Source organism: Cryptotermes secundus, unplaced genomic scaffold (assembly GCF_002891405.2).
Source record: "Cryptotermes secundus unplaced genomic scaffold, Csec_1.0 scaffold1382, whole genome shotgun sequence".
Taxonomy (NCBI): domain Eukaryota; kingdom Metazoa; phylum Arthropoda; class Insecta; order Blattodea; family Kalotermitidae; genus Cryptotermes; species Cryptotermes secundus.
In genome coordinates, this window is record NW_019742987.1 from 169,983 (window position 1) to 189,897 (window position 19,915).

At 39.5% G+C, this 19,915-nt stretch overlaps 1 protein-coding gene across 5 annotated transcripts in view; it reads right to left on the minus strand.

The window, feature by feature from the left end:
* Positions 1-19,915, minus strand: part of LOC111873666 (receptor-type tyrosine-protein phosphatase epsilon) — an 86,106-nt gene that overhangs the window by 58,822 nt on the left and 7,369 nt on the right. For 3 of the 5 annotated variants that reach the window (XM_023868580.2, XM_023868581.2, XM_023868579.2), the window contains 7 exons: positions 17,095-17,223; positions 16,189-16,338; positions 14,626-14,763; positions 11,691-11,815; positions 10,907-11,093; positions 10,762-10,817; positions 7,013-7,208 (listed from right to left, as the gene is read on the minus strand). In XM_023868580.2, coding sequence (XP_023724348.1) covers positions 7,013-7,208; positions 10,762-10,817; positions 10,907-11,093; positions 11,691-11,815; positions 14,626-14,763; positions 16,189-16,321 — 835 coding nt within the window. In that variant the 5' untranslated portion in view covers positions 16,322-16,338; positions 17,095-17,223. Of the gene's footprint in view, positions 1-7,012; positions 7,209-10,761; positions 10,818-10,906; positions 11,094-11,690; positions 11,816-14,625; positions 14,764-16,188; positions 16,339-17,094; positions 17,224-19,811; positions 19,908-19,915 lie in introns of those variants that run through there. The other 2 variants (XM_023868578.2, XM_023868583.1) reach the window with 2 other exon arrangements.

Sequence of the window (19,915 nt, forward strand, 5' to 3'; positions counted from 1 at the left end):
ACATAACAAAATTATGCAGGCAACAAGCAGAAGTCATACAAAATCATGATAATGAGAATGTTCGCAACATCGGACAAGGCGAAGCCCGACACAGAAAGTATAAGGGGCTTAAACTTGGCGGCGGTCAGGCATACGACCGTTCAAGTGACTAGACTGCCGTTATAGCTAATACGACTAGGATATTATTTATATATACAGGGTGTCCCAGGAGGAATGTGCCAAACTTCGGGAGGGCGTTCCTTATGTTAAAGTATGCCGATATAACCCAAAACACCTATGTCCAAAGTTGAACGGTTACGGAGATAATGGCCCGAGAAGTGTCAAACTTTGACCGGGGTTACACACTTGTTGATTACAAAATACATATTAAAACTGGCAGGAATATGTGGATTCTGTAATGTTAATAATGTACGTAACATCAAACCAACTTGTGAGTGACGGAAAGCCATAAAATTGAAGTACAAAATACTCGCTCGCCATGTCATAATTGTCCTTAGGTTTCCAGGCGGTATACATAACACATGACTGGCGAGCGATGACGTAACGTGCTGACTGCGCGTTCTGGTATGAGCCAACTACATAAGCACGGCTAGGGAGTATCATCGCACTCAATGACAAACATAGATAAGGGCTCTCAGCTGAGAGGGACAGCGAGGTACCGTGCTTGGACCTGCCAGAAGACCACACTTTTCTTGGGCCATTATCTCCGTAACCGTTCAACTTTGGACATAGGTGTTTTGGGTTATATCGGCATACTTTAACATAAGGAACACCCTCCCGAAGTTTGGCACATTCCTCCTGGGACACCCTGTATATATAAGGGTATAATCTGCTGTAGCTAGCCTGGACTGACAGAGGCCGTGTAAATATTGTACATTTATATAAGAAATAAGTGTGTATTGTAAATATGTGTAAATACAGACAATGGACAAATTACTACAGACTGACTAACAAAGGACAGACCCGACCTCTCGTCAGGGAGGGCGCTACACATAGACAAGACAGTAACTTACATTCAAAAGAAATATCTGGTCATGAGCCCCAGCTGGGGCTCGACACCAAGACTGACAGACTGACTGACCGTCAGTTGCAACGTGACTCTGACTCTGCCGCTTCATCAGTCGACAAGCAGACCTCTATCAGTCATCACTCAAGCAACATCAGCCAGCAGGCTTCGTCGCCAGCGCTCGGTCTACTGAGGCATCGGCGCTTCGCTGCGCCAGGCATGACTGCCACGGCTGTCTGCCGGTCGCACCCGACTCACTGGGCAACTAGGCCGTCCGGACTCGCCGGTAGTCATACCCGACGCACTGGGCAACTGGCGTAGCTACCGCCTCCCCGCTCCAGCAACCGCGCCAACGACTAGCCTTTCACCAGCAGCCGCCGCGCTGCGATCAAGCAACCTCCACCATGTGCCGCACCGCGATCAAGCAACGGCCGCACTGCGGCCAGTCCATTAACCGTAACTAACCTCTCTCCTTACCGGCGCGCGCCGCGCTACCTCTCCGATCAAACATCTCAGCAACCACGGTCCTTTTCAGGACCAACAAACTGTTCCGAAGAAGTGGGTTGTCATCGGAGTAATGACAAAACTACATAAAACCCCACATAATATAGCATTGTGCATGGTCAAGTCCATAATAAGTTCAAGTTCCAGCTGACTAATAATATTTTGTAAAATGACAGATACTGTGTCAGCAATAAAATTAGTAGTGAGCTATAATGACAGCTACTTTGGTTCTTCAGTTTCCTAGTTGGGTACATTGTACCAAAATGTATTAAATGTATTTTCTTTTTCATTCTGAACCAAACAATATTATTCCATATAGCTTTCTGGAACACCAAGTATGGTTTGCATAAAGTAAAAAATATTGTCACGTGTTGGGTGTATAATGCGACAAATAACTTCACGCCGTATTGGATATAGCGAATTTTATTTCACACTCGCTCATACAATCGCACAATTTACAATCTGAAAATTACTGCCATTGGCAGTATCACAAATACTCCGACGAGAGGTAGACAGCTCTTGACTGGTTAACTGACTCACTGCTGGCTAACTCGTAACTCGTAACTGCTGCCTTAGGAACTGTCGTCGGCGGCTGTGTAGTTCTCTTATATAGTCGCAGTATTTGCCTGTTACGCAATAGGTACCGCTGTTGCCTGACGCCGTGTTACGTCACCGCGAGGGGAGGGGCGGAGTGTTGATTTGCCTATTACCATAGTAACGACAGCGTTCCGATGCCGCCACGTACCGCTGGGTTGGGAGGGGGTGTCCTCCATTGCACAACATGTCACACTGCTCCCTCCTTAAGGCTGTTCGTCCCGAATAGGCTAACGGTGTACCCCCGTTCCTTTTCTTCCAAGGATGTGCTTGGTGGGTCTCCTGTTGTTTCGGCTACTACTTGCAGCGGCTATTCTCCGGCCGTTACAACCGCTCCCCTCTTAAGACCAGCTCGTCTCGAGCGGTTCCCTTTTAACTTGCCATAAGATCCAGTTGTATCACATTCATCCATCGCAGTCACCCTTGCTCGGGAGGTCGGTATTTCTACGTTACCGGCTCCTCCCCGATCCGTTGTTTCTCTTTCCGCTTTGGAGGGGTCGACCCCTCCGTAAGGTCCATTCCTTGTTTTGTCGTAATCCAACAGAAGATCCAGCTATTTGCTTCGCGATCTTCCTGCCGACGATCTCGTAGAAAGTCGTCTTCAGAGTACTTCTCCCTCCTAGTGCGATCGCTGTCCTGATCTACACCCTCCGATGGCGTTCTTGGTTGGGTCCTTCAATTGGTTGCTGACTCGTAGTCGCCGTTTCAGACCTCTGTCCTTTATGCCAGTGTTGCATTGAGGGTACTTCCAACATCTATTCTCCTCTGTAATCTTCATTCCGGTGGCGGTCACTTCTTTCCGCGGTTCACAATTTCTTTCAGTCGAAGATTTCCTGAAGATGTTCCTCTTGAGCCTTGTCACTGTTGCACAGCTGGACACCTTCCTGCTGGTTTTCTGCCGCCGTGCCACTTCCACACGGCGGCTCATTACTCTGCGGGCTATGGCCAACTTCTTCTGGGGTCCACAAATTCCCTGTGTCGGATTCTTCATATTTCGTTGCTTGTTTCGGTCCCTACGCCTTTTCTTCTTCGGTTCTCCGATGGGCATTACTTCGGCGTCTTCTACGGGCACCTCTCGTTGTTCTGCCGCCTCAGGTTTCCTGTCAACTGAGGCCGGCTTTTCTTCTACTAGACGTGCCACCATCTTTTCTGGGCAGGCCACCGTCTCTTTTTGGGTAATCGGCATCAATTAATCTTCAGGTTCACTGACCGATATCACTATGGCATTGTCTACAGGGACATCTTGTTGTTTCATTCTTGCTTGGGTTGCTCTCGTCTCCGCGGCAGTATTTTCTCGCCAGGCGGCCATCACTTCTGGCCAGGCTTTTCTATCGGCGTCTATTATCGCCTATAAGCGTTCAAAAAAATTTCCATCTCCATCGTGCAGTAGTATAATGCGTTGAGGCATGTTCAAGTTCGAATGCCACTTCTGACACCAAATTGTCACGTGTTGGGTGTATAACGCGACAAATAACTTCACGCCGCATTGGATATAGCGAATTTTATTTCACACTCGTTCATACAATCGCACAATTTACAATCTGAAAATTACTGCCATTGGCAGTATCACAAATACTCCGACGAAAGATAGACAGCTCTTGACTGGTTAACTGACTCACTGCTGGCTAACTCGTAACTCGTAACTCGTAACTGCTGCCTTAGCTGCTGTCTTCGGCGGCTGTGTAGTTCTCTTAAATAGTCGCAGTATTTGCCTGTTACGTAATGGGTACCGCTGTCGCCTGACGCCGTGTTACGACACCGCGAGGAGAGGGGAGGAGTGTTGTCTTGCCTATTACCATAGTAACGACAGCGTTCCGATGCCGCCACATACCGCTGGGGTGGGAGGGGGTGTCCTCCATTAAGCAACATGTCACAATATATTCAAATGTCTTACTGAAACCTTATTTTGTACTTCTAATTTTGACATTGCAAGCTTTCTGAAGGGAAACCCTAATGAAACAAATTACATATGAAGTAGTCAAAAGAGCATTATAATCTCAGTAATTACATGTTAAAACCAATTAACTTGCCGGGCTGGATAAGGACCTGACACATTGGTTCTAACATTCATATAATAAAATCTCAGTGCAATGTCATAATAGCAGAATCTTAAAATGACATAACATTTCAAAACTTAAACTGACCTTGACAGCTCAATACTGTTCAAGTATGCCACATCATTTGATATATGATGATCATCATTGAGTATGTTACGCAACATGTCATGAAGATGGAAGGTGTGGCATTCCTTATCACATAGCATACATCCAATGACACAATGCAGCACAGTAATGGGTTCTCACATGATGTGCAAACTAGGGCCAGCTGCCCGTGCATCTGATGTCCATGAATCAAGCAAGCATGACTTCTTACTTCTTGACATGGCTGAAGGAGGCTTTGACACATCTGAACAGGTGGTTTCATCACTAGCAATTTACCCTCCTGCATATAGGCCCATTCAAATGAAGATACGTCACAACAAGAAGAGGCACGAATATTACTACCCAGAATTTATTTAGATGACAATCCTCATGCAGGTCACTTACCCCAAGTTTTTCATCAACAGATTCACTGCTTTGACAGGCCCATATGGTCAGGTAACCCGCAAAAACAATAGATGTCCTAACCTTAGCTTTTCCTCCAGTGCCAATAAATTTAAGGCATATTCCTGAATGACCAAATAGCTCTAATCTTTGTTCATTTGTCTCTTTTCTTGTTGTGCATTCAAGACATACAACTGTTCGTTTTTAAATTCAAGACTATTATCACATCAAGCAGTTCTATCTTCTGGGACACAAAGTCATGTAGTCTAGTGGAAGCCAATTAGCATTATGGCAGCATCATGTCACTTCTGTCTTCAGGATTGAAGACTAAGCCAAGCAAACACCCAGTATGACGTAGACAAAAGGCAGAGCAAGTGGCTTGTAGAAATGTTGGGGTATAGTGAAAAAGAAGGGACTTAGAAGCCAAGCTCACAGTTCACATTGACTCTCATTTGGCTTCCTAGGTCCCTTTCATTTTCATTTCTCTGCAGACTACTTACTCTGCTTGCTGCCTGCTTCATGCTGGCTTCTTTCTTGGCTTACTCTCCAACCCCCAGATGGAGGCCATATGTTCTTCAAAAACACTGCTTTCTTTCAATGGACTACACAACATTAATTCCCAGAAGACAGAACTCTCCACAACCACCATTGTGAGAAGCCTCAAATTTTACACATTGCTCCATCCTTCTGACAAACTACATAATGATTCTTTTATAATCTGTGGTTTTCAAGAGCTAATATTATTTACTGCTAACTCTATATCAGATATTCTTCTCCTTTTCAAAGGTCCCCCATGTATTATGGTTCCTGTTGCATGCTGTTCAATTTAATTTTTTGTAGAAATTCTTTCTATAGCAAATGCTGTCATTATATATTTATTATTCATAATAAATTCCCTTATTAAAATCTCAAGATTGAGTTTCATATAATGTAGTATGACTAAATTAATCTTAAAATCTGACAAAAATTATCTCTATAATACAGGAAAAAAAACTTCAGCCATAGGAAATTTTTCATCATGACACCAACCACCCAGTAATGTAAAAAAAGTGCTCTCTGCCTTGAAGACAGTTGTTCAATGCAGAGTGAAGCACTATAGCAAACTAACAAATCTATAACTTTCACTAGTGGCTTGAGTATGAATACTATTTTTTTAATTGCTAGTGGGGTGGGACTAAGTCCCTTGTACTGCGGCCACTTCTGGCCTATTGTACCAGCCGCAGATGATAGGTGAGGGTGATTGTGGAGCAATTGTTGGAATTAAGATTGGCAGGGGAAACTGAAGTACTCAGAGAAAACCTGCCCCAACGCCACTTTGTCTACCACAAATCCCACTTGACCAGAGCCCGGGATCGAACCCGGGCCGCCACGTGGGAAGCCAGCGACTAACCGCTTGACCTATGGCGTGGCCACAGTATGAATACTAAGTCATTATTATTCAGCACACTTCCAGACCTTGAAACTGGATGGGAACAAAATATCATTTCCACGTTACCTTTCTTCATTTTGCTTTAAAGCAAAATGGATAGCTCTCAGTGCAATAGTGAAGGAAATATTGAAGGAAAATAACCACCAACCTAGTACGAGCTAATATTGTCATGTGTCCGGGTATCCGTGACAAAAACTGAATGGGGTACGAATTTGGTGAAGCTTTTATTGGACAAGTTGTTCACATTTACAACTACAATCACTCTGAAATGTCTTCCAAATGATGCGACCTGACTAGGCCGTTGGCTCTCACATTTCATCTTCAAAGGCTATTCAATCTTCCACCTCTATTCTCGGTGAAGTGTCGTTGCTGTTAGTCCTTGGCGCTGCTGGTTCCTTCTGTTCCCATCTCTGCTCCATTCGCCACTGATCTAGTTTCTGCTGATCTCACTGGTTCTCAGTTCCCCTGTGCTCTCCCTATTCTGTGTTCTGGTTGATCTCTTATATTCCACAGTCACATACACTAGAAGACAATTTCTTGAAGGCTTTTCATTGCAGCAGGAACTGCAGTAGCTCTGGCTTTCATTCCCATCATAATTTCTGTCAAGGTAGGCACTGTACCGTTTACGTGTTTACAATTGCCGCCTACGCAATGAGATATTCTCTGTTCCTTGTTGTGTGGGAAACACAGCTACTGAGCCATTGTCTAGCAATGGACATCTCTGTATGTGCTGTCTCAGAAATGTGTTTTAACAAGCCATTATCTAGCAATGGATGCCCGCAGATATAGATAATCCAGCTTTTAGGCAGCATGCCACAATACCATATTCTCCTACTTATTAATGAATTAGTTTACATGAAGCAATATTCCTTAATTTTTAATAGAGTACCATAAATTTAATTAATATACATACAAGAAAATATATCTTTAACTTACCACCTTCAAGAGTTCTCAGAGTGTCTGTAGAAATTGTGTTATTACCATATATCACCATCCACGTATAATTTGTATATGGTTTAAGCCCTGTCATTTGAAAAGGCAGAGATGACACACTCTTTCTGATATGAGAAGTACTTCCTACTTCTTCAACATCTAAGAAGTACGAACTTATGTGACAGGGGTGATCAGGTTCCTGAAAATGTGTAATTTAATTAACCTTAAAATTTCAAAGAACTAGACTATATATTCTAACAAAAACATGCCATATTGTAAACAAGGACAGTTTGCTTTAAAAAATAAAACAGTGAAACCTGACACACCACTTTTAAAAATAAAGTTTAAGGTATAACATACAAGAATAGAATAGCACACACATTTATCAAATGTGTAATCTGTGGTTTTGTGATATCTTACTGGCCTTGATATTTGTTACATATATGAATATGTATGACAATGAAAAACTTCAAAGAACATTTGTAAATTGTAATGGGATCTGTTTTGTGGAATGTGTAATGTTTTGTCCAGTGAACACTTTCAGTGAATAATTATAACATTGAATAAGTTTGTTATTTATATTAGACCAATTCATATCACAATTAAAATTTACTTGAAAGCTTTAATGAATGCTTCCAGAACCAAATTTCATCGAAATCTATTGAGTTTCTTCAGAGATTAAACATGTAAGTGAGCAGAAAAATGGATATATATGACATCCCCAAATTATTTTCATCTTATGCACTTTGTACAAAAATAACAGAAATGGACTGGTGGACAACTGAAAATACTCGAACTTGGAATCATGTAGCAGAAACTCTTCAAAATATCCAAAACGTTGTAAACAAGTTGTTGCATGTAAATTAGATTTGTAAAATATGCGCAACTTTATATAAATATTTTGTATATGAAATGTTATTTTCATAAATATTTACATGCAAGTTTACTGGAGCATTTCATTACTTACAATTTTCAATATATAACAAATTGTGTGACTTCAGAAAATCTTAAACATGGGTGGACTACGTAAAATTGTAGCTTATTTTCTTCTCTTCTATATCAGCTACTTACATTACATCCTATGCTTACGTAACTACTAAACAGATGTCAGTACACTGGCCCACAGGCTGGACAATCCTTCACACAGTTTTGTGCAGCCAACTAAATGTGCAACACATCAACAAACATTTGAAAGAACTGAGTCACTATTTTCAGTTTGAATAAGAAAAATGCATTATCTCCTGAAATCTCACTATTTCCTTCGCCCACGTGCCTCAGTAAATTCTATCCATCTCTGACATAAGGTGATATTTTATTTTTTAATTATTTCACTGCAGACTTAAGCTGAAAACTGACAGACGAAATTATGTGCTGAAATTCAAGATAAGACAAGGGTAAAGTTATCCTTGCACTTAATTAATTAACCACCATGCCATGAAGGTGTATAGGGGAATGAAGGTATAGCTCCACCATTCTTGCCTTTGCACGACATGGATGCAAGTGGTCCCATTGGTTAGGAGGCTATGCACGCCCCAGACCGGGTCTGATATTTTGGAGTAGAAAACAAACCCTTGCTCCTGCCCGGAATTTACTCCAGTTGTCCAGTCTCTAGCCTATTGCTGCACTGACTGCAATTCCAGCTGCAATTCAAGATATTTAACAAAACTCATTCACATCTGTTTTCCTAACAGTTCTACAAAAGTCCATGTTATTAAAAAGCTTTCAGCAACTTCAAATCATATGAATGAATAAAGGAACATGAAATCCTACAGGATGCATTAGTCACTTAAGTGTCACACTTAATTTGTAATTATAATGTTAATTTTGTATGAAATGATTACATAACATTCATTCTTCAATGCAGCTATATTAATTATGATGCAACCCATTTTTATGCGCAAAAGCCATTGTGGGAAATGGAAGTTTTAAAGCTAGATTCCCATGTACATTTATTAGCCCACTTCACTTATTTTACTTGTATAAGGAGAGGAAGGCTTATAGCATCATTATATCTATGAGTGAACACATCCCTTCAAGTGTGAAGTCACTCCTTAATAACTTCTGAAGCAACTGGCTCAGTTTCATCAAACTCAGTATGAACCTCATGAAACAGGAAAATACCTTCAACTCTGTACTTTTCAATTTCCTACCTGCTACATCAAATGTGGTGCTGACTAAAAGAATCTATAAAATGTGTCGCTAATGCAAACACCAGTGTACCAACATAATATTCTGAAATGTTGTGTTAAGAGATTTTTATAATTTATCAAACTTCCCTTCAAGTGACTTTTTTTTTCAGAATGTTAAACAACATGCCAGCCAAGCAGAATAAAAATTATTGCCTGAGTTTAGATTCTCATGGCTGTGACTATGAAGATTACTCTCTTTTGGAATGTGACAACATGTAGTTTGATATACACATACATGTATCAGTGATTTCGACGAACCTGTTACCTCCTTCCTCAGGCTAGAAAAAATAAAGGTTGTTCTTCTACTCTAAAGGAGAAGGGAGTCAATTCCTCTGAAACATTGGTTCTTATCTACGAACAACATGGTGTCACATTTCAGAAGAGAGCCATCTTCAATATTTAGTGTCAATATGAATGTGACAACTAATGAAGCATTGGAGCTAGGCATATGAAATTTTGTATTACGATACACATAAATTAACCGACAGATTTTGTACAATATTCTTATACCTAATATTTAGGAATATGGCAAAGGTCCAAATCATTGATGTGATGTCCTGCAAAGCTAAGTAAGTAATTTTTCTAACGAAAAATACATATACTCATTTATCACTGGTTTATATTATTCACCATGTGCAGCAAAACAAACCTTGGTTTGTCTACATATCAGTACAACACAGGCAGCCAATCAAAACAGAGATCTAGACATAAACACAAACATATTTTTGGCAGGTACCAATGAATCTGACCTCCCATTGGCCATCAAAGGAGTCACCCGATGCCTGGTTCACTTAATGTTTCTATCTATTACAGAGAAGAGGCTGTAAAAAATCAAAAGTATTTCCAGAAGAGTTTTAAACCACTAGGATGGGGATTCATGGTCTCTTGTACACAGAAATCTGAGACTAGTGTAATCTGGAACTTCTTCTGTAAAGAAACTTTCTCAAAAGAAGAGCTTTTGCAAGCAGGAAGGGCTTTAGTTTTCAATGTGTGTAAGGTTTTGGTGAAATGAAATACTGATGTCTGAAATTACTGACACAGAGAAGGAAGTTAAATACACAGAATAATATCACCAAGTAGATTAGTTACTTCAGTAAAGGACCACAAATCTACAGATGTCTAAATTGCTCCATAAAATAATCTGGAAGACAGAACATCTAAAAATGAGACAGATGAATCACTTTTTAAGATCATAACCATGAGAGAGGTGCTGAGTCTTCAATTCAACAATAGTGTTAAATCAATTTGATGTGGATAGAAAACATGTTACGTAAGTAGAAATGTGGAAATACTCATACATTCCTTGTGAAATAGGGTCTCTTTGGCACTCACTTCCTTCATCATCTTTGCAACTACTGCATAGGGTACAAGTACTTAGTGGTACTTTGGAAAGCTAGGTACGTTACTCTAAAGGAATTGCTTATATTTAGATGTTTGGTAAATTTCAGGCATTAAGTATGCAATTATTGCTCTACATTGCTATGACTAAAACACTCTAGGAACTATTTTGTTACTATTCCCAGCAGAAACTGATAATATGTTACACATTTGACTTTAACCTACCTTCCAATTTACTGTGATACTTTGGCTTGAAGCTATCACATCTACTTTCACAGAATCTGTAAATAGATTATATTAATTATCATTCATACATCATCACATAGTATCCTTTCATTTATTCTCAAGTTTGTCAAATGTTTCAACTTACAGTTACATGTTGTGTTACACACTGCATATTGTACATCAGTGCCATTGTAACCAGCCCCCGTCTCATCAATTAGAACAACTCGTACTGCATAGCTAGATGCTGGTTCTAAACCATGTATAAGTTGTTCTTCACCACTGTATTGATTAACTGTAGTCCACCCTCTGTTCTGAGTAAGAATTTCTGATGACTGAAAAGACATTCAGAATGAAGAATTTTTGTCCACATTACAATTGTTTATGAGGTTTAATTTGTATGACAATTATTATTTCACTGGTAAATCTAACACACACACACACACACACACAGGTATATCATACGTATCGGAAAATTATGACCTATTTGAATGGGAGATAGTCTTTGAACTTGATATATATATATATAGTCTTCAGTTCACCTCTCTATGTAGTTCCTGGTTCAACCACTCCTATTTCATGTCCTCCCATTACTATATGACATGTTTTGGTCTCACAAGAACCATCCTGAGATATGTATTTTGTCGCCTTAGATATGTTAAAAAACTGCTTCCATTATAAGTCAGTGGAACTATTACTGAGAATTTGTTACACTAGAGACAAAAACCCTTGCACCATACATGTTTTGTCTTGCCGATACCAGAACTTGTCTTTGATATAAGAAGCCCTACATCTTCATTAACACATTCATAAGGAATAAGTTTGCTGAACTTAATCATATATAATAATTGCCTTATAATTTAGAAATGTAATGTTCTGTGTCTGTCTCCGTGTGTTTGTGCACACAGGTGTGTGCGAATTCTATTACTTACCACATACTGCAGCTGATAAATTACAGGGGGAATGTCTCCGTCGTAGTCTAAGTCCAATTTTCTCACAGTTATTGTAGTTGGAGTACTTGAAATGCAAGTTGGTGTTTCTTTAAGTACTGGATATTCTATAGAACAAAGACAGCATTATCAGTAACACAGACATATTTACAAGAGATTATAATCATGTATTAATTCTTTTAAATATCTGAATGTTTGAATAAGCAGAAGTTGTTAAAAGTGTGCAAGGGGAACAGCTTCAGGCCTTCTGCAGCTTGCTACATAGGTCTGGATTATCTGGTACTGTTCCCAGTTATGCCAGCATCCTTTGTGAATCTGACTAGCACATCCCCAATTTCTGATAGTTGCAGTTGGCCTACTTTACTGATAATTGTTACAAGTCTTAAAGACAACAAATGAAGAATGAACAGTGTATGCTACAAATGCTTCCCTTCCAATACACATATAAAATAACATATTTCCTGCCTCAATCCATGATTCCTGCATATTTGATTACAAGGCATTATTCTGAATCTTGATCAGAAATTGATCCAGTCTACATGTCACTAGTCATTGTACTGTTTTGTTCCTCAGCATAAGATAAAGGAGTTCACAAAACTGGAAACAGACCTCCCTATATACATTTATTCACTCTGGTCACACATAAGCAAGCTTTGGGTATTGGGCTGATGGATGTAGACATCAAAAACACTGTTATTTCTATCAATGTAGCTGTCACATGCGAAGATAAAAAAAATTATCATCAGGAGGTGATGGATAGAGGATGTCAGGTTGCGGATGGAGGAGACACCCTCCAGGTATGGAGGGAAGATGCGAATATATTGTGACATGGATCACCCCTACCTCCCCAGCGGTACGTGGCGGTAACGTAACGCTCGCGTTACTACGGTAATAGGCGAGTTCCCGCCCCGCCAGTCCCCTCCGCGGTGACGTAACGTGTAACGCTACGTACCCGTAATCAACTTCCTACTGTGACGTGGCACTCATTACGCAACCGGCAAGCACTGCAGCTATATAAGTGAGCTGCACAGCTGGTACCAGTCAGTTCTACTGTAGGAGTCTGCGACTTCAGTTGTACTGAAGGCATTTCCGAGTTGTACTGTGACAGCCGAGGCAAGTTATAAAGTAACAGTCGCCGAGTGTGTTATCAACAGTTCTCCAGTCAGCCGACTACAGTTGGAGTATAGCAGCCGTCGCGGAAAGAAGAACCGGACGTGTGTGTGATTGTGTAATTGGGAGCGTGTGATACAGTGATACACAGCTCCCCTACTGTAAACGTGTAGACTGCTGAAGACAGAGTGAACTGATTTGCGCATAGGGTTATAAAGCGTGAAACCCCGCAACAGTGGTAACAGATTAATGCGCTTAGGGTTATAAAGTGTGAAACCCCGCAACTGTGTGATAATTAATTGTAGCCATTATTTGAAGATTGTTAAATAAACCAATTAACCATCTCTACGGCGTCTTCAGTAACGAAACACGTTACAATATTTATTAAGCAGTCGCGGACAGCCGACAAGGGGTGGTCCTCCGGCTTAGGGGTTCGGCGTGGAGCTAGAAACACCTCGCCATAAAATGAACTTGTTACAAAAATTCTTGGGCCTGGACATAATTAGAATGATCAAGTCAAGGAGGATAAGGTGGGCAGGTCATGTAGGACGAATGGGGGAGAAGAAGAATGCTTATAGGATATTGGTGGGAAAGCCAGAAGGAAAGAGCCACTGGGAAGACCAAGGTATAGGTGGGTGGACAATATTAAAATGGATCTGAGAGAGAGAGGATGGGATGGTATGGATTGGATTGATCTGGCTCAGGATAGGGACTAGTTGAGGGCTCTTGTGAAGACAGTGATGAAACTTCAGTTTCCATAAAATGCTGGGAAATTCTTGAGTAGCTGCAGATTTGGCTTCTCTTCAAGTAGGGCTCAGCTCCATAAGTAAGTATATATATAATGATGATGAACACTGATATTGTGAGTTAAACTGTATTTTATTCTTTATACTCATAAAATTATTTGTTACGATAATTAGGACTTGAATATTAACTTTAATATTTTTTTATCTATTATGAAACAAAAGCTCAACACATGACACCAATTTGATATGTCTTGCTTCCTTTTTTTTTCATTGACTAATCAACCTTTATTTAACAATGCTGTTTCACATGAAAGTGTCATGGAGATATGACCACATAAATACTGAGCCACTTATGATTAAAAAAATCTTCTTATTCATCTAGAGAGGGTGATAAACTAAGGACAGGAAGAAACTAATATGCTTGAGACTTTAACTGCATACCTTCTAAATGAAAGTGTAGAGTATTTATTATAGCTTAACCAACCTGTTCCACTGTCCATTTTTTTCCTCTCCATATATCTTGTGACATTCAGCCTCATACCACCTAACTAATTTACTGTGATCATCTTCTCCAATTAATGTGTGCAATTTTAAACATAAAATAAATTTGTGGTGGTGGGGGGTGGTAATACGATAGCTGTAGCTACTGAATACTATCTCCAATGAAGAGTCACTGTATCTCAAAGACATGTAATGTATTGTGTCAGTATAAGAGAGTAGAAATCTGATATCAGTGTGTGCTGGAACCATCACTCATACAAAATGATGAAATTTAATTTACAGCTTCCTCAGTTCTGTTTCTTTGTATATGACATAAGAACCAGATCTAACTAAAGTGAACAAGCTCTGTGCACCTCCTACCATGTGGTACTCAGAAATATGATCACTTGTAACTCTTTTAAGTTCCTCACTTTATTATATATATATATATATATAAACGGCTTTTGAGTTTACTAAAATTATGAGCACATGATCATCAGAAGACTGATGTCTGAACACTGCATTTTAAAACTAAGTACATCTACTTTCCAAAATAATCTGAATATGCATATTGTACTCACTTTTCTTGCACATTGGGGGACTGTACCTACTCTCACAGCCATATGCACATCTGCCGTTAGTCTTGCTACAAAACACCTGTTTTGAACAGTATCCACATTCTTCCTTACAATTAATACCAAACAAACCATTTGCACAACCTGAAAAATAAAATACATATTTTTCAAGGAATGTTGTGATCAAGAAGTGGTAACCAGTACACACAGATGTACGATTGGAGGTTCTCACAGCGGTGGTTATAAAGAGAAGTATCTTCTGGGATATAACACTGTGTAATCCGAAGGTCAAGCGAAATTTTGCCTACATCTTTAGGTTCAAAGAATAAGCGAAGCAAGAAAAAGCGTAACAGCAGGTAGCACACAGATACTCTTTGTCCATATGTGCCAAAAAAGCAATTAAGGAACTTTTCCTTTTTTAACATAAAAATTCTTCAAGACTTGGTCCTTGAACTATGTGTTCTTCTGTTGACTTTTAGATTTTTTTAGAAGAAATACAGTATGTGCCAAAAATTCAGTGCTGAAACTCATATATCTCAAAAGCACATGTGCATTTGTCAACAGGGCATAATTCCAGCCGCACGTGTTCCCAGTAGTGAAAAGGAAGTTGTGTTGTGCAGTTGTTGTTGGAAATGGGTCTCTCGATGGAGGAAAAAGTATTCATAGTTGAGTATTATTTCCGCTCATACAGAAGTGGTCGCCAGACAACTGGCTTCCTTGGTTTTGGGTGGCCAGATGTTATCGTTCAGAAACCACTACATAGTACACATGTGACGATATGGAGTGCCGTCTCAGCACACAGTATATTAGGACCCTATTTCATTGAGGATGAGGAAGTAAATGCTTTTACAGTCACCCAAGAACACTACAGGTAAGTGGTGATCGGACCATTACTTCAGGATTTGAGAAGGTTCTGTCGTGCAAGGGGCCTTCACATGAAGACAGTGGTATCAACAGGACATCTTTTCATTTCAGTACTATATATTTTGGGGCATACTGTATTTCCCTAGAGGATGTTTCTTTACTGATTGAAAAGATCCAATGAATTAGTCACAGACACAGTGTTCTCTAACATTACTTTATTTCCTTAAGGAAAGAATTGAAAATGTTTATATATTTTATTAATGAGGGATATAGAAAGCATTACTTATACAGAAAGTCTTCATAGATAAGCTTTTTTTTTTCCTTGGCACTACAGCCCCAGTGAGCCTAGGCCCACCTCCATGAACTTCTCCATTCACTTCGGTTTTTCTAGATCTTACACATTCGGTAGGACTCCTTGGGTGGGTGATCAGCTCATCACAAGGCCTCTACCTGTGCACAAACACAGAAAAACGCACACACACAAACTAAACATCCATGCCCTGAGTGGGATTCGAACCCACGATTCCGGTTTCCAAGCGAGCGAAGACAGTACATGCCTTAGACCACTCGGCTACCGTGACCGGCATATAAGCTCTTATTCATACTTATTTACTGAAACATATTGATTTCTTTATACATTAAAAAGATGGCAAGTGGACATAAGAAGTGAGGGATGTGTTCCCAAAGCAGGTGAAAAATACTTACTGATTAAGCAGTTGGAACCACGGAATCCAGGATTACAGAAGCAGACATTGCTGTTATGTGTTTGTTTGCAGAAAACAGCACCACTACCACTGTGTACAAGTTTATTAAATGGGAATTTATCATGGCTCAGCATGCAGTTGGGTCCACAATCTGAATGACAAAGACACATATTACAATGACTGCTAGTGGTCAGACTTCTTAAAACAGAGTACAGGCAGACTGCATGACATACCTTAGATTATCAGCTGTTACAAATACTATCGGTAATATATTCCTCTTGCTTATTAATTATCAAATTTATCACAAACAATTCATTACATAAATGCTTTAATATTAAAGTACTTTTCCCTGAACATGTGACACAATTTTTGTCTAAAATAATTCTCATACCCGCAAGTGTGGATCAAGAGATAAATAAAGCATTCTTTAAGCCGCAGAGTAAAGAGAGTGATTTTACCAAGCAAAGTAAATCAATATATACTTCTATTTTAATGATATCTCTGGATATATAAACACTTGTAACTACCACTGCTTCTGAAACTAATCAAGGAACTGCAACTGTATTCCTTACCTGTTATCTAAAATAACTTCTGTTTATTCTTAAGGTGAGGTGAGACTGAATTCCGTGCATTTGGGCTATTAATGGCTAGTTTTACCAAGCCGAGATGATGGATGAGAGAAGTGGAATATTTTGTGAAATGAGAGTGACACAGAAAACCAAAGTATGCAGAGAAAACCTGCCCCAGGTCCATGTTTTCCGTCAGAAGTCCCAAACGAATTAACCTGGAATTGAAGTGGCCATGGCTACCACTGTAAGAAGTCAGCAGCTAACACCTAAACCCACTGGTTACCTGTTATCAAAGAATTATATTAACTTGAGCAGAATTCAGTGCCAAATTACTTTACCTGAGAAGGTTGTGTTTGTCTTTTGAAGAGTGACTGCTATACTTGGATACTTCAGTGGGTGACAGGATAAGTCTCTTGCTACAGACTCTGTGGATACTCGAAAATCACCTGTGGATACTCGAAAATCACCTGTCAAAATGGAAGTATCAGGGTAGTCCAGTGCTATGTGGATGACAAATGTACAAGGGTATTAATAAGGTGGAAGATGGGAAGAAATTACCTCCACTATTTCTTGGGATGTATGTGCCAGCTCTGAGGATTGTAAAAATGAGAAATTTCAAATACCGAAACATGAAATATTAATGCATATTTGTGGAGAAATAAAATAATTTCCCTTGCAAATCAATAATTAAATTTATTAATATATGAGGGCAAGAAACAGGGACATAACATTTACAGTGGTGAAAGGTGAATGGTCTCAACAAAACAAGAGCAACAGGAAACAGAATTACAGGCTTCATTCGGATAGAGTATCTAATACAAAAGAACAGTTATGGACAACATACCAGGCTAATTAGTGTATAATAAATAAACAAATATATGCATGACTGAAGTTGCAATCCCAGTTCGCAGTAATGTGCATAAAATGTGTACAAGGGGGGAAAAAATCTGAACACATGAAATGAAACGCATGTGGAACTTGGGAGGAGATAATTAACTATCTACATAACTAGCCAATAAAACATTTAACTCCACAGTACACAGTCCTTTTTGAGAAGGCCAGCTAGCTACAAAAATTAATAAATTTTTTAACCCTTCAATACTACATGTTCATCAGAGCCGGCCACAGGACCCTAGAGCGAGGCAGATATACTTGCTCGGCACCCTCACTCCAAATATTAAAAGGCCAACCTATTATTATTCTCTAAACCATGACTGGGTCTTCCTTTCAAATTTCCAGACCAAAATTTTGATTTACATTGTGGTCTTCTCAAGGTCTGACACCCACTTATAGTCTGTTAGAGGGGTGCCAACGTTATGAAGGAAAATACAGCATCCATCCTTCAAAACTGAAGTTGAAGTCACCACCTTCCTCCAGAATTTTGGTACCATTCTAATGGGCTAGAACACTGTGTCTCATTTATTTGTATATTATCGTGCTGTCAGGAATTCTGGATATATTGTGTTGAAACAGCTCATCCCCACAAGACACAAGAAGAACCTTCTCCCCTACAAAACAAATCAAACAAATGTGTTTCTCTTTTCCTCAGTAATACTTCATGTCCTATATATTTCATTCCCATTCAAGTAAAAAAGTAAAGCTATCCCTGTACCAGGACATGAAGGCACATAGGGTTGTGAGACGTTGAGGTTCCCACATTATCTAGACCAGCGATGGCCAACTGGTGGCCCGCGGGCCGGATACTTGATTTACTCCAAGTCTTAGGTCTATTTTCAAAAATCTTAACTTCACAGCTGTATTGGCATAGAATTCAGTTTTTAATAGGACGTTTCATTAGCTTACAGCGTTTTGCAATTGACTGTATACGATCTCACCGAGTTGGACAGTTCAAACAGTTTTCTAATAACTGTGTTCATGTCATGGAAATTCCAAGTCCCCCAACCCTACTTCTGTAGGGAGATGACAATGAAGGGAAGACCGTAGTGGTGAAGGATTTATGACACCTTCAAAATAGTAACCATTCCCAGCTTGCTCGCGGGGATGGGATATTTACCGTTTCTCTCGGCATCCTGGCCTTTGTTAAGTGCCAGTTTTAGCAGAAATGTCCCAGTTAGTGCGATTTTAGAAAGTGAAGTGCGATTACGGAGTCGGAGTGTAGAACTGTTTTCCAATTAAAATTGTGTTTGAAGTTACTGTAAGTGATACAGCATGTCAAATAGTAAATTAAGAAAAGTTGATAGTGAAAATAGGGCGTTCAAATCTGAGTGGGAACATGACTACTTTTTATATTAAATAAAGAGTACAACATAAAGAAGCATTACATGACAAATCATAAACAGAAGTTCGGAAAACACTCTTGTGAATCAAGGAAAGTAGTCTGCGATCAGTTAAAGAAAAAACTTTTCCAGCAGAAATCTCTTTTTACCAATGAAACAAAACAACAAGAAGAAGCTTTGCTGGCTTCTTATTTCGTGACATATGAATTAATGAAAGCTAAAAAAGCGTTAAGTGATGGTGAATTAATTAAGAACTGTGCGATAAAGATGGCAGAAGCTTTCAATGAAAATAAGGTAGGAAACAAATTTCAAACAGTGCCCCTTTCAAAACAGACTGTTACTAGGAGGCTGGAAGATATTAGCAACCAGATATCTAATAATGTGAAAGACATTATCGCTAATTGTTCCTATTTCTCAATTGCTCTCGACGAAAGCACAGATGTTTCGGATACTAATCAGTTACTGATATTTGTTTGTGCAATTAAGGAAGATTTTACAATTTTCGAAGAGTTGTTAAAATTATGCTCTTTACACAGCACAGCTAGAGGTGTCGATATTTGTAACGCCGTTAAGAGTGCAGTGGAGGAATTCGGTGGTTCTGAAAAATTGTCCTCCATAGTAACAGATGGCGCTAAATCAATGACAGGGACAATAAGCGGTTTTGTTGGATTTTTAAGACAGAATCAAATTACTGTACCTACCTTGCATTGTATTATACATCAGGAGGCTCCATGTGCCAAATCAATTAAACTGTCTACCACCATGGCTACTGTCACAAAAATTACTAATTTGATCAGAGGAAGAAATCGATCACTCACTCACAGAAAATTTCTGACCCTCTTGGAAGAAATGGATTCTGCTTACGGGGACCTGCTTCTGCACACTGAAGTAAGATGATTAAGCCGTGGGAAATGTCTGGAAC